General features: G+C 39.1%; 1 protein-coding gene across 4 annotated transcripts in view; it reads left to right on the plus strand.

Moving 5' to 3' along the window:
- LOC132815079 (solute carrier family 45 member 4-like) overlaps window positions 1-11,508 on the plus strand; it is a 76,637-nt gene extending 65,129 nt beyond the window's left edge. For 3 of the 4 annotated variants that reach the window (XM_060823805.1, XM_060823806.1, XM_060823807.1), the window contains exons 6-8: window positions 5,023-5,122; window positions 7,226-7,437; window positions 7,860-11,508. In XM_060823805.1, coding sequence (XP_060679788.1) covers window positions 5,023-5,122; window positions 7,226-7,437; window positions 7,860-8,216 — 669 coding nt within the window. In that variant the 3' untranslated portion in view covers window positions 8,217-11,508. The remainder of the gene's footprint in view (window positions 1-5,022; window positions 5,123-7,225; window positions 7,438-7,859) is intronic. The other variant, XM_060823808.1, reaches the window with a different exon arrangement.
- Window positions 11,509-16,233: the final 4,725 nt, after the last annotated feature.

The raw sequence follows: 16,233 nt of genomic DNA on the forward strand, positions 1-16,233 counted from the left end.
CTTTCTTCTCCTCACCCTAAACCTATGCCCTCTAGTTCTGGGCTCCCCAACCTCAGGGAAAAGACTTTGTCTATTTACCCTATCAGTGCCCCTCATAATTTTGTAAACCTCTAGAAGGTCACCCCTCAGCCTCTGACGCTCCAGGGAAAACAGCCCCAGCCTGTTCAGCTCCTGCCAATAGCTCAAATCCTCCAACCCTGGCAACATCCTTGTAAATCTTTTCTGAACTCTTTCAAGTTTCGCAACATCTTTCCGATAGGAAGGAGACCAGAATTGCACGTGATGTTCCAACAGTGGCCTAACCAATGTCCTGTCCAGTTGCAACATGACCTCCCAACGCCTGTACTCAATACTCTGACCAATAAAGGAAAGCATACCAAATGCCGCCTTCTCTATCCTATCTACTGCGACACTACTTTCAAGGAGCTATGAACCTGCACTTCACGGTCTCTAAGTGCACACATCCTGCACTGATTTGCCTTTCCAAATCTAATGCACGTTTATCTAAATTTAAACTCCATCTGCAACTCATTTGGCCCATCTGATCAAGATCCTGTTGTACTCCGGGGTAGCCTTCACTGCCACTGTACCTCCAATTATGGTATCATCTGCAATTTACTAACCTCCTATGTTCATATCCAAATCACTTATAAATGACAATGCAGTGGACCCAGCGTCAATACTTATAGCACACCATTAGTCACAGGTGTCCATTTTGAAAAGCAACCCCCCTCTTCCACCCTCTGTCTTCTACCTTCAAGCCAGATCTGTATCCAAATGGCTAGTTCTCCCTGTATTCCGTCAGATCTAACCTTGCTATCCAGCCCACCATGGGGAACCTTGTCAATTGCCTTACTGAAGTCCATTTAGATCATGTCCACCACTTTGCCCTCATCGATCCTCTTACTACTTCAAAAAGTGCGATCAAGTTAGTGAGACGTAGATTCCCATGCACAAAGCCATGTTGACTATCACTGATCAGTCCTTGCCTTTCCAAATACCTGTAAATACTATCCCTCTGGGTTCACTCCAACAACTTGCCCACCACAGATGTCAGGCTCACTGGTCTATAGTTCCCTGGCTTTTCCTTGCCACCTTTTCTTCAACGGCACCGCGTTTGCCAACCTCCAGTCTTCTAGCAGCTCACCTGTGACTATCCATGATACAAATATCTCTGCAAGGGTCACATCAATTGCGTCCTGGGGATTTATCCATCTTTATGCATTTTAAGACATCCAGTACAATCACCTCTGCAATTTGGATATTTCCCCACATTCCATATCTTCCATGTCCTTCTCCCCAGTAAGCACTGATGCAAAATACTCGTTTAGTATTTCTCCATCTTCTGGGGTTCAACACAGGCTGCCTTGCTGATCTTTGAGAGGCCCTATTTTCTCCCTAGTTACCCTTTTGTCCCTAATGTATTTACAGTATTCCTTTGGATTCTGCTTAACCCTATTTGTCAAAGCTATTTCACGCCCCCTTTTTGCCGTTCTGATTTCCCTCTTAGGTAACCATCTTTATAAAGATTCATTTGATCTCTTGTCTAAGACCAACATGCTCCCTTTTTTCTCAACCAAAACCTCAAGTTCTCTAGTCCTCCAGCATTCCCAACACCTACCAGTTTTGCCTTTCACTCGAGCGGCTTCCCATTTTCCAGCAGTCCCTCTTTTGCACTTGCGGGCATCCACCCCAATCAACTCCTGAAAGTTCTTAACTAAACAGTCAAAATTGGCTTTCCTCCAATTAAACTTTTTAGATCCGGTCTATCATTTTGTATCCCTACTTTTAAAACTAATAGAATTATGATTGCTGACCCCACATGATCCCCCACTGACACCCCAATCACTTGCCCTGCTTTATTTCCCAAGAGTAGGTCAAGTTTCACACCTCTAGAAGGTACATCACATACTAAAGAAAATTTTCTTGGGTACACTTAACAAATTCATCTCCATCTAAACCTTTAAGACTTCGCAATTCCAGTCTATGCTTGGAAAGTTGAAATCCTCTATTGTTACCACCCTTACAGATAAGTAATCTCCTTACATATTTGTTTCTCAATTTCCTGCTGACTATTTGGGGGAGTGGGAGGGGGGGATCTGTAATACTATCCTAATAAGGGGATCATCACTTTCTTATTTCTCAGTTCCACCCAAATAATGTCCCTCTCGTATATTCCCACCAATATCCTCCCTAATCTACAACCATAATGTTATTCCAGATCAAAATCTCCACTCTCCCTCCCTTTGTGCCCCTTTCTATCCCACCTATAGCATTTGTATCCTGCAGCATTAAGCTGCTAGTCTTGTCCATCCCAGAGTGACGTCTCTGTAATTGCTATGATATTCCAGTTCTTAACCATGGAGTTGATCAGCTTTCCCTATTAGGCCTCTTGCATTGAAATAAATGCAGTTTAATTTCAGTCTTACCTCATTCTGTTTTGTTCCTGCCTGCCCTGAATGTTTGTTTGACTCGCTCCTTTTCCCAACAGTACCAGTCTTGCTGATCTTTTTCCTCGCTATCTGAGTCCCACCCCAGCTTACTAGTTTAAATTCTCCCAAGCAGCTCCAGCAAATCTCTCTGCCAATATATTAGTACCCTTCCAATTCAGATGCAATCTGTCCTCCTTATACAGGTTACTTTTTTACCCCAAAAGAGATTCCAATGATGGAAAAATGTGAATCCTTCTCCCCTGCACACTCCTCAGCCACTTATTCATCTGTTCTAGCCTTCTATTACTACCCTCGTGGACCTCCTTTTAAAGTTTCTGCCTAACGTCCTATATTCGACGTTCAGAATATTATCCTTTTTTCTTCCTATGTCGTTAGTTCCAATGTTTACAATGACCTCCTGCTGGTCCCCCTCCCCTTCGACAATATTCTGCGCTCTGAGGTATTCTTGATCCTGGCACCAGGGAGACGACAAACCGTTCTGATTTCTCACTATCAGCCACAAAGACTTGTGTGCCTCTGACTAGAGAATCTCCAGTCACAATAGATCCCTTGTTACATTAGAGCCGGTCTCGGTACCAGAAACCTGGCTGTTCATGCTACAATCCCCTGAGTCCTTCACCATCTACATTTTCCAAAACAGCACACTTGTTTGAGATGGGGATAGTACAGGAATCTCCTGTGGCTATCTGCCACCTTCACCTTTCCTGGAGGGAACCCATCTGCCTGATTTATATCTGTGTGGCTTTTCTCCCTTCCTATCACTGCTATGTCAGACAGCAGTGTATGTTTCTTTTTCTGTCACTGACCATGTGGTCTCTACCTTGGGGTCTCTTCCTCCTTTTTAAAGTGTCATTGTTTTGGTCATCTTTTCTCAAGTTCCAAAACAATACACAGCTTATAAAACAGTAATTACTGCTCCTGGAATTTGAGGAAATCTGCTCCATACCTAAAATACCTCCAAAAGGAACAGATATTACAGCCACATTTTTAAAATCTTATTCTCCATCTTGGATTGCCCCTTTTAGAGTCATAGTCATAGATGTACAGCGTGGATACAGACCCTTTGGTCCAACCCGTCCATGCTGACCAGATATCCCAACCCAATCTAGTCCCACCTGCCAGCACCTGGCCCATAGCCCTCCAAACCCATCCTATTCATATCCCCATCCAAATGCCTTTTAAATGTTGCAATTGTACCAGTCTCCTCCACTTCCTCTGGCAGCTCATTCCATACATGTATCACCCTCTCTCAAAATGTTACCCCTTAGGTCCATTCCTATCTTTTCCCTTTCACCCTAACCTATGCCCTCTAGTTCTGGACTCCCCCGCCCCAGGGAAAAGACCTTGTCTATTTATCCTATCCATGCCCCTCATAATTTTGTAAACCTCTAAGGTCACCCCTCAACCTCTGCTCCCAGGGAAAACAGTCCCAGCCTGTTCAGCCTCTCCCTATAGCTCAAAACCTCCAACCCTGGCAACATCTTGTAAATCTTTTCTGAACCCTTTCAAGTTTCACAACATCTTTCCAATTGGAAGGAGACCAGAAAAGCGCGCAATATTCCAACAGTGGCCTAACCAATGTCCTGTACAGCCACAGCATGTCGTCCCAACTCCTGTACTCAATACTCTGACCAGTAAAGGAAAGCATACCAAACTCTTCCTTCATTATCCTATCTACCTGCGACTCCACTTTCAAGGAGCTATGAACCTGCACTCCAAGGTCTCTTTGTTCAGCAACACTCCCTAGGACTTTACCATTTAAGTGTATACGTCCTGCTAAGAAATGCTTTCCCAAAATGCAGCACCTTGCATTTATCTAAATTAAACTCCTTCTGCCACTTCTCAGCCCATTGGCCCATCTGGTCAAGATCCTGTTGTAATCGAAGGTAACCTTCGCTGTCCACTACACCTCCAATTTTGGTGTCATCTGTGCACTTACTTTAAACCCTTCTCTCCTGCACCAGCTCCTCAACCATGCCAATTGATTTGCGGAGGGGGTGGTTTAAATAATCCATTTGCAGGTATCTATCCCTTAGAACTTCCAAACAGTGAATGCAGAGCTAAGTTTCCAAAATAATTTTGCAACTAATGAAATCTGTATTTGTTCTGTATGTGGAAAAATTAGAATCAACAGAATATAGGATAAGATTGTTTAGAAAACAGTAGTTTTACCAGACTTTTGACATACTCCAAATCTTGATCTTTAATCACAGTGGTGATGGAAAAGCATATCTAGTCATGCAGCATCCAAGGAGTCAGAGTTTCAGTTTCAAGTATAAACTTCTCTTAAAGGCCAAATTTGCTTAAAGCAGATACATGTGAAGATTCGCATTATTCATAGCTTGATGTTGATATGAACCTGTTGCCCTAACACTTCGTGTCTTCCTTTCTCTGTACATCCGCCTTCCCCTCCCCACCCCCACCAAACTCACTTCAATTTCATGGTTGTAGGGTATGTATGTTGAAGCAATAGCAATGCATATTCAGCTAATGAACTGCAAATGCCAATATTTGGTGCTAATGTTATTACTGTTGGCCTAATCAGATTCTTCAATTTGTTTCTTCACAGGGTCCTCCCAATTCTACTGAGCTGTGGAACTATAACACTGGTGTACAGATGGGATGCTGGGGGCTAGTTATTTATGCAGTTACTGCTGCCATCTGTTCAGGTTAGTAATGAGGCTAACTCAGCCTGAATCAGACTGAAGTTTACCTTTTAAAATTCAGTTTTTGTGCTAAACCCAAGGTTTTCCTGTGTTTGCCATGATCAATTGCATGAATCTGCTTGGTATTGTTTCAGGAGCATTTTACTTCATGGTTTGACTGCTGTCAACTGGGAAGAATGATTTGAGCTGTAGGTGAAAGGTGGCAGGGCAACAATGTGCAGGTCATGAATGGAGATTAGTTGTTAGACTCTTTAGTGTTGGCAATTGTGTCCAAATGTTTTCATAACTGCACGGTATGCTGTCCTTTTGTTTGTGTAACACTGCTTTTGGGAGCCATAAAAAGTGTTTTTAAAGAAGATGTTTTAACATGGCAATGAGCAATGAGATATTGACTTTAGCACAGCATGGACACCATGGTGCACTAAAACCTTTGCAAATGCAGTGTTCTACTTTTTTTTGTGTATTTTTCCTACTGTTTCAGAATTCAGTTATTCAAGTTCTCTTAACAACAATAGTTATGAAGAAGAAGAGTGTTGAGTTTGAAGAATAAATAAAATTCCAAGTTTTAGTATGAGTTATTTTGTTTATTCTTTTGTTGGGAAGGGGATTTTACTGGAAAGGCCAATATTTGTTGCCCATCACTTTTTTGCCTGAATGCCTTGGCTACCCATTTGAGGGTAATTAAAAGCCACATTGTTGGAGTTTTGGAATGACGCACAACCAGACCTGGTAAGAATGATTTCCTTTCCTAAAAGACTCATGAACTAGATGTATTTTTAAGATGTTTGTCACCATTACTGAAACTATTTTTCAATTGCAGATAAATAATTTTAAACTATGCCAACCGCCATGGTGGGGTTTGAACCAATTTCCCCATTATGTATTTGCCACTGCCTCTAAATTGCTAATTCACTGTTTCCACTATACCATCTCCCCCAAGTGTATAATGTTTTTTTGGGCCAGGGCAACTCTTGAAAATAAACTAGCCATATTTGTTTTGGTTCGCCAAAGTCTGTCTCAGTGTGGACCTGCTGATATGCTTTTGGAGGCAATATTTTGGATAACATATCCTTGTTATGAATTAATATCTCTCTCTGAAATGCAAGATGTTGCTGAGGCTCTTTACCTCTCCCCCTCAGGGCAAACATAATGCCAGATTTCCATCAATTGTTTACTTTTTGCTACAAGAGAAAAAGGTGCTGACTGGTTGACAAGTCAAATGGTTAGCTGAGGTGTTGCTGTGGTAAACTCCAACTGGGCCCATATGCTCCCAAGCTGCTTTGGTTGTTTGTAATAATACACAGTACAGACTTAACTTGACCAGCCTACATTTATAAAACTTGAATCAAAACATCATCTGTCCGATGTGTTTCATTGTTATCCAGTTCTGATTGCATTAAAATCATTGTTAATCGATAATCCTGACTTTACCCAGGAGCTAGTAACTGATGCATTATAGTAGAGAAAGCGGAGTCCATTTGCTAACCAATTCCTTGTAATTTTGGCATTCTTGTGTTGTCCTGATGAGACACTTGGCAGCATGTTTTCTTTTTCCCCTCCAAACTATCTTCAAATTTTGTACTCCTAAGAGGTAACATCTTTTCTGAATATTGCTTTCTAAAAGATAGACTTTGGAGATTGCTTTTGGAAAACAACTAGTTGGTCATAATGGTATTAAAATGTTAAAAGGGTAAGTAGATATGCCTCTATACTTGAGCAGTAAATTGTATCAAAAAAGTATTAAAACTAAATGGCAAACACTGTTGGAATGTAGATGTTCTCAGTTTTTGACTTGTTTGCACATGTATCACATGAATTCAGTTTGCTGAGCAGATTTTGCAAGTTGAGCTGTGCAAAACAAGTTGATATTAGGCAATTTCCCTTTCCTCCATTCTGTAAAGATTGGCAGGTATGAAAAGATCAGGGCAAGTAGCTTTTTAACTGAGGTGAGTATAGTCAGAATGTTAAAACTAAATTATCAGGGAAAACAGTCACTTTAATTTTCATATGTTGAAAGCTCTTGATTGAAATCCATTTTCTCTCTTCATTATAATGTATCTTGTTTGTTTTCACAAATTGCTAATTTTATTTTTCTTTGCCTTGCAGCTATTTTGCAAAAGTACCTGGACAATTATGATTTGAGTATTAAAGTTATCTACATACTGGGAACACTGGGATTTTCAATTGGTACTGCAGTGATGGCTATTTTTCCAAATGTTTATGTGGCAATGATAATGATCAGTACTATGGGCATAGTGTCTATGAGTATCTCGTATTGTCCGTATGCTCTTCTTGGGCAATACCATGAAATGAAAACGGTAAGCAGCATATTTAAATTTTTTTTGCTATCATACTTTGAGTTGTAGTACTTGGTGACAGTATTTCTAAAGTAGTTTAATCTAAATGTGGGTTGCAAATTTCAGTACAATTAATTAGATTTGAGTACAGATCCTTCGCTCTGCTGCTCAAGGTACTGAATGACATAATAGGATTGAGCATTTGAGCAAATGATTGAAACCAGAAAGCACTAAACAAGCTTATGTTGAATTATTGGATAATTCATAAATGCAATTTAAATTTGGACAGACAAAAGTTCTTGCTGTTTGTATTGTACGCAATTGGTGGGCTTGAGCCATCTAGTATTTAAACTGTTTGACTTAATTTTCAAATTTTATATTTTTCTTGGAGATGAACCTTCATTAACTAACCTAGTAAAAATTTATCCTTTTTTCTTTTGCAGTATAGGAATCACAGCCCTGGAAACTCCAAGAGGGGCTTTGGTATAGATTGTGCAATCCTGTCCTGCCAAGTTTATATTTCCCAAATACTGGTAGCATCAGCACTAGGCAGTGTGGTGGAAGCTGTTGGTTCAGTTCGAGTCATCCCTATTGTGGCATCCATTGGTTCATTTCTTGGCTTTTTGTCTGCCTTATTTCTTGTCATATATCCAGAGAATCAGCAGGATCCAGGAGAGGAAGATAATAGAGAGACTCTTATGGCAGTTTCAGAAACAGACAAAAATACAGAGAAGCCAGTAGTTTTGAAGCTGACTCATAAAGGCCCCATCTCTGACTTGGAAATTGAGTCAGCTGTGTGAACTGGCACATTAGCAAAGCATTCCAGAAATTGCATGATCCGACATATGCAATGAATTCCTGTCCTCCTGCAGTCTTAACCTACCTTGCAAAAAAACAAACAAAAACTAACTCCATTAGGTTCTGGTAAAAGTTTGCCCCAGCAATCTGGTATTGTGTACTATGAAGCAAAATGGTTTCATGGACATCTTATTTTAAAAATAAGTTTTAAGTGAAAACTTTTTAAATATTTGTGTTGATGTACCAAAGGCGGCTAGTCCATTCAGGGGAAAAAAGTTGCCTTGATCAACTGCATACATACCATTTTGTAACTAGTAAAGCTTTTCTATTTTCCCTCGTCAATCTATTTCCTAAAAAGCCACTTTGAAAAGTCTCCATTAATATTTGGTACACTGATAGGACTGAATTTTTACAGTTTCAATCTTGGCAAAATTGTAAAATGTTAAAATTGTAATTTTGAACAGTAAGGTGCCATTGATTTCTTAGTGTGGAAATATCGGTAATAGTCTAATTACTTTCCTGGGCAGTTTTAATTTTTTCAAATGGCATGATGCCTTTTATATGTCACCATCAATAAGATAAGCCACAAACACATTTTATTTCTCCCTATAAATCTAGGAAGCAATCGGTAACCATATTTTCTCAAACCAGATGAGCATCATTATTTGGCTTTACTTATTAACTATTGGTGGCAAGCCATATGAAGAATAAGTTGTGTGAAATAGACAGCTATATTAGACATAGAATATTGTATTAAACAGTTTTGTCGAATGTTCTCTGATAGGCAACCAGAAAGTTGACCTCTTGTAAATGATCCTATGCTGTTATTACCTTATTCTAGGTAGCAGCTGTCCAGGTTTTCCTTAGATTTTGAAAGGAGAAATATATACTGTAATACTATCTTTGTTTTTTTTATCTTCAATGGGAGATGTGATCAAACATCTGATGTGAACGCCAACACAATTAAATCAAGACCAAGTGAAGAAATTGCCCCGAAAATACATATGGTTTACAAATCCTTACTGAGTTGTGAAAAAGATCTATCTTCACTGTGAATTTCTTGTACTCTGCTAGCTAGACATGTACATGCTCAAACTGTATGTTTTTACTCTTTCACACAAGGTTCTGTTCATCAGTGTCTGTACGTGTTCTAATGAGTTTTTAATTCTACAAGATAGGACTGTTCCTGCTAGTCTTTTTTGACCTTTTTTTCCCTCTGTCAGACTGATGGAGCGTCTTCACTGCTCCCAATATGGATTCAGAGCTTTAATTTGGTTTGAGACTGCTTTTGAGTTTGTGGTATTTCCCAACTGGTAGTCCCAATGCACTAGTCTAGAAGTAATGGTTTAGCAAATCCGTTTCTATTGAGGAAATCAATTTATATCTGAAATTCTATCAATAGGAAAACAGATTCAGGTTGCCCAATTAAGGTTATATTTTGCCACTGGATGAAAGTTCAAGAAATGTCAGTCTTTTTGAAAATTAATCTGGGGCTAAAGAAGTCTGAAACTAAATGTGGCCGAGTTTTTTATAGATAAAATTGAGGTGGGTTGAAGTTTGCCTATTACTACCAGGAAAGGACAGTGAAATGCAGCATAAGTAATTTTGTTGTACAGGAACTCTTCAACTTGGAGTAAAAGAAAACTACTTGTAAAACTTCAATCTTTTCAGGATTAATCTGGACTGCACCCACTAAAACATCATTCTCTCTCTGAGGAAGTAAAGTGCTGCAACTAATCACTACCTTTGTTTTCTTTTTGTTGCGTGCAGACGAATCAAATAAATGTTGCAATAATTTATTGATCTTTGTAAAATAGACTTCTGAATGCATGCAGAAACTGTGCTTTTTCATCACCAGGAAAATAATGATATTGCTGGTAAAATCTCTGTTCTAAAGTTCATTGCTAGTACTTGAAGTTCGGGTGCAGTGCAAGGATGTGTTTGGAACAAAGGTATCATTAGTCAAACCAAATAGAAGATGACAAAGGACGTTTTTCAGATTCTGTAGTCAACACGTTGGTTCTGTAGCATCATTATGCTGGCTACTAAAGCAGAACTCTGAATGTAGTATACATGGTTTTTGAAATGCTATGGCAATGCAACAAAAATTACACGCAGGTCTACATCGAAAGATTTTTAAACATATTTTCAAGATCCTATTTATTTTGCAACTGTATTTTGAGTTTTTTGTTTTAAAATACTACTGACTTTACCAGACCCAATCTACCAAAATGCTAACTTGTGTTGGGTGCAGTTTATATTTGAGTTATTTTTAAAACCGGTATCTTCCTTGAATTTTATAAAAGTTAGCTTTCTTTTTATACGTGTATGGGAATAAATTAAAGTGTAATGCTCTTTGATTTTTGAGCTGGTCAAAATTATAAATCTGTAGCTAACTCATGTCCAGCAAAAGTGGAACTTCTCACTGTTCAAACTGGACTTTAAAGATAATGGGAATGTGCAGTATTTTATGAATACTCGATGCAATTTGTAACCTCTGTCCCATGTTAATGGGACAGAATGTGGGGAAAAAAGCTGTTCAAATACAAATTTAAATTTATTTATTGTCAAATGAATAAATCTTGTTTAATAGTATGACTTTTCACTTAATACAAAGAATTGAGCTTGGTTGTACCACCAGTAAAATGTATCCAGTTGATAATGTAGAAATGTGAGCATGTTTGTCTTCAAAAAAACTCCTCAATTATGGAGAATGGCCGGCTGGTTTGTTTTAGTTAACATGCCACAAAGATCTTGCATTTGACCCATCCACAAACAGCTGAACAATGCCAAAACGCTGGTGATTGCTCCAAATTTGCACAGCATGTAAATGGTGTTTCTCTTCTATATTTAAGGTTCACCAAATTTATCTATGTTAATAGGTCTATGGATTTTAGGAGGCTACTGTCACCTTGTAATTATTGAACTGCACTTAGATGGAATGATGGAGGAAACACATCAAATGCCTCCAATGTATACCAATCGCTTCTACAAAGGCATCTCATTTTAAATATGGTTCCGTAGTGAACTGGCCAAAAGATGACTGCTTTTTTTAATCAACTTATTAAGTTGGGGCACTATAGCTCTTGCTGAGTGGAAATATTAAATGTGTTAAACACATGCTTTAGTTGTTAAAAAAGGGATGAAAGCAAAGAATGTGTAAGATAGAATGAAATGAGTGACTTAATGGCATAGACTTATTTCTATATTTTCAAGCTTTTTTGTTGGACAGATTGAAAGAGTCATTGCATGAAACAGTGACTTTGTTAAGCACTTTCCATTTTAACTGTGTACTCAATTGATTTTAAAAGAAAATTAGAAAAATTCTATTCTTCCATATAGTGTTTCAATATATTCTATTTCATGAAAAATAAAAATTTCAGTGAAAATATTTTTGTCAATGTGCACTTAGTTCTACTGTTGTTTCTTTGTTACATAAGTTTATACTCCTGACCAGTTGAGATTTGCTGACCTGTAAATTATCTCCTGATAAATTTGCTGTAACTACAAATAAACATCCACTACATTGTGCAATAACATCAAATGTACTGGCAGTTGACCAGAATGCAAAACTCAAATTGCTCCACCAACTTTTTAAATTCTGCATTGTATAACCTGGAGTGGTTTCTTTCGAGGATGCCGAAGTTCACACTGTCTCGTTATTGACTATTCCACTTAGTTTGTTATCTGAGCACCTTGATCCTGCTCATGATTGCTATAAATTCTAAATTGCTGCAATTTTGCAGTTAAATGTTTAAGCTAGCTACTCGTTGGCTGAGGTTGTGTTCTGTATTCTGTCTTTACCATTTATTTCTCCTTTCTCCTCTGTCCTTCATTTTCCCTTCACTTACTATCTTCTCCTTCCCAGTTTTATATTTTGCATCTTGACCTTTGCAAAGGGTAAGTAGCCATATTTTTGATAACCCCGTGCCTTTCTGGTTGCACTATATCTGTCATCTCAACACTGCATCTTACCCTTGTTCTTCTTTTAATATGCTGTTGATTTTTTTAAAAATTCATGACATTCTTTCAGAAATGGAACATTTTAAGCCTGTTCATGTGACCCTATGGTAATTCAGCATATGGGCTCCCATGTCCACCTGCAGGCAGCTCTTGCATAGAACAAAATAAAACCTTCTGTAATAAAATAAATCTGCCAAGGTGTTCTTGCTCCATTGAGTGCTGGCAATGAATTCAGTCATTGCACAAGTGGACAATTTGTTCTACAGGTTACTAACTGTGTTGGAAAAAAACTACTTGATGCCATCAAATTTAGTTCTCCCCAAGATTTCTCATTCAAATAGTTTGCTTGTGCAGTCTCAGACCCTACAGTATTTTAAACAATGTAATCAAATGTCCTTGAGGTTTTTTTCTGGAGATGAAAAGGACCTAATTCTCTGACCAATTGTTAGGATGGAGAGCTGTTAAACTTTAAACTTTACAACACTATAATCTAGATGACATCACTATCCCAAACCTTTTTTGTATTGTTGCTGTTTCATCTCTTATGCAGCATCCAAAACTGAATATTAATCTAGCTGAGGTTGATGTGCTCTACAAAATCTTTTTTTTTGTGTGTGGAGTCATTCATCATAGCAAAGGAACAGGCTTTCAGCTAATTGTGCACATACTGCCATCTGCAAAAGCTGTTTGGCTAGTCTGTCCTCTGCCCTTTCCCAAACTTCTTGTTCAAATTGCAGTTATTTTCTCTATCTACCTGTTCAGAGGTGCTATTCCACACCTTTTGGAGTAGGTCATGCTTCCTGGTTTGTTACCAGCCTACCACAAGAATCCTTCTCATTTGTCTCAATTTTTTTTTGCATCCATGCATCATGTGAAACCACATTCTCACAAATCCTTCAACATCTAGGAAAGAATATAAAATCTGATACTGTGAATTATGGCATGTAGCAAATTTTGAATATTGCACTAGCACTTCTCTCCAAGTCATTTTTCGATCCCAGAATCCCTACTGTGTAGAAACAGGCCATTCAGCCCATTGAAACCACACCAGCCCTGAGCATCCCACCCAGCCCCACTCCCTAACCTATCCCTGCATTTCCCATGGTTAATCCACCTAAGCTACACATCTTTGGACTGTTGGAAGAAACTCTCTCAAGCATGGGGGGAACGTACAAGCCTCTCACATACTTGCCAAGTGTGGCATTGAATCTGTGTCCCTGGTGCTGAGAGGCAGCAGTGCTAACCACTGTGCCAAAGTTTGTTCCAAGGACAGTGATTTGGGAAGCCATCCCTGTATTGTTAGAATGATTGACAGTTTGCCTTGTAACCTGTTGATTTTGAACATTTGAGTCATGATGTACAGCATGGAAATGGACCCTTCTGTCTAACTTCTCCATGCCAACAAGATATCCTAACCAAATCTAATTGCATTTGCCAGTATTTGGCCCATATCCCCCTCAACCCTTCCTGTTCATATACCTACCCAGGTCCCTTGTAAATGTAATTGTACCAGCCTCCCCAATTTCCTCTGGTAGTTCATTCCATACACCCATCACCTTCTGCATGAAAATGTTGCCCTTAGGTCCCTTTTCTATCTTTCCCCTCTCACCCTAAACCTATGCCCTCTAGTTCTGGACTCCCCCACCCCAAGCAAAAGACCTTGTCTATTTATCCTATCCATGCTCCTCATGATTTTATAAACCCCTCAGCCTCTGCTCCAGGGAAAACAGTTAGCCATTCGGGCCTCCTATATTTAAAATCCTACCCTAGCAACATCCTTGCAAATCTTTTCTGAACCCTTTCAAGTTTCACAATATCCTTCCTGATAAGGGAACTAGAATTGCGCGCACTGTTCCAAAAGTGGCCTAACCCATGTCCTGTACAGTTGCAAAGTGACCTCCCAACTCCTATACTCAATGCTGTGACCAATAAAGGAAAGTGTACTAAACGTTGCCTTCACTATCCTATCTACCAGTGACTCTACTGTCAAGGAATTATGAACCTGTACTGGAATGTCTTTGTTCAGCAATACCTCCCAGAACTTTTCCATTAAATGTACAAGTTCTGTTCTGATTTGCCTTTCCAAAATGCAGCACCTCACATTTATTTAAATTAAACGCTAGCTGTCGCTCGTTGGCCCAGCTTGAGATCCTGTTGTATTCTGAGGTAGCCGCCTTTGCTGCCTACTGTTCCTCCAATTTTGATGTCATCTGCAAACTTATTAACTATACCTCCTCTGTTTGCATTCAAATCATTTCTCTAAATGACAGAAAACCAGTGGACATAGCACTGAACCTTGTGGCACACCACTGGTCACAGACCTCCAGTCTGAAAAGCAACCCTCCACTACCACCCTGTGTCTTCTACTCTTCAAACCAATTCTGTATTCAAAAGGCTATGTCTGCTTGTATTTCATGCAATCTAACTTTGACAAGGTTCCTCATGTAGACTGGTTAGCAAACAACTCACTGAAATCCATATCCATCATATCCACCACGCTACCCTCATCAATTGTCTTCGTTATTTCTTCAAAAAAAACTCAAATTTGAGACATGCTAAAGAAAGGAAAAATGGCAACATTGGCAGTGGGGCACACGAATACCTGCTTTCCAAAACGCAGCCCAGCATGCTCCTAAGGTCAAATATATTTCAGCAGCACAAGAGCCACATGAAGCAGAATCCTTCAGTGTTTTTATTTTGGAATGTACTCCTATTTAATGGCATTAATGCTCCTGATTGGAATTTTTTTTTCACATTGAGAGTGACCCTGGCACACAATGCAACTTGTCCTGCAGTGATGTTTTAAAATTTATAGCCATCTATCCTTTGGCAATTCATTTGCTTTAATACATCTGCACCTGTCACTCTCTTAACTCCTCGGCTGTAGGAAAATCTGATCTGATCTTATCCCTAGCTGTCATTCAAATCCTTGGCTTCTATAAAGGTATACATAGATATCCCAAAGGTGTTAAATGCAGTCCCAGGGAAAAATATAATGCCTGGAATCAAAGGGACAGTAGCAAAGGGGCATAAAGTTGACTGAGGAATAGGAAGCAGGGAGTAATGGTTAATGGATATTTTCAGGTTGGAGGAAATTTTCTAGTGGCGTTCTCCAGGGGTCAGTGTTGAAAATTTTGCTTTCCTGATATGATCTAGATCTTGTGCAGGGAATAATTTTAAAGGTTGCAGACAAGACAAAGACGGAGAGCCCTGTAAACTGTGAAGGGGGTGGTGTAGAACTTCAAAACTAGATTAAGTTGGTGAATAAGTGGCAGATGAAGATTAATGAAGAGAAATGAGATGATATATTTTGATGCAAGGAATATGGAGTGACAGCAGGAGCAGAGATATCTAGGAATATATGTACCTGAGTCATTAAAGAAATGTGTGTACAGTATTCTAGGCTTCATTAGAAGGGTTGAGTACAAAAGCAAGGAGGTTATGCTGATAATTTATAATGTGTTAGATATGGCACTGCATGAGAATAGTTCACAACTGCTGTATACCAACTTTAGTTGACCATAAGACTGTAAGATATAGAAACAGAATTAGGCCATTCTGCCCATCAATTTTGCTCTACCAGTTGATAATAGCTGATATGTTTCTCAACATCCTTCTCCTGCCTTCTCCCTGTAACTCTTGATTTCATTACTAATCAAGAACAAAAACCAAAATTTCTGGGAAAACTCAGCATGCCTGGCAGCAGCTGTGGAGAGAAATCAGTGTTAATGTTTCAGGTTGAGTGACCCTTTCTTGGAGCTAATCAAGAACCGATCTATATCTCTGTCTTAAATATACTCAATGACTTGGTGCATGTTGGTTGGACTCTGAACTCTTAGTCACAATTTTGTCAGTTCAAATCCCACTCCAGGGATTTCAAATAAATGAAGCTGACACTTCATGGGAAGGATATAGAAGCTTTGGAAAGGATTCAGAGGTGATTTATTTGGATGTTCCCTGGTATGGAAGGAGGGTCTTACGAGGAAAGGTTGAGGGAACTGAGGCTGTTTTCATTAGAGAGACAAAAGTTGAGAGGTGACTTAATCGAGACATATA

Source organism: Hemiscyllium ocellatum, chromosome 4, assembly GCF_020745735.1.
Source record: "Hemiscyllium ocellatum isolate sHemOce1 chromosome 4, sHemOce1.pat.X.cur, whole genome shotgun sequence".
NCBI classification, from domain to species: Eukaryota; Metazoa; Chordata; class Chondrichthyes; order Orectolobiformes; family Hemiscylliidae; genus Hemiscyllium; species Hemiscyllium ocellatum.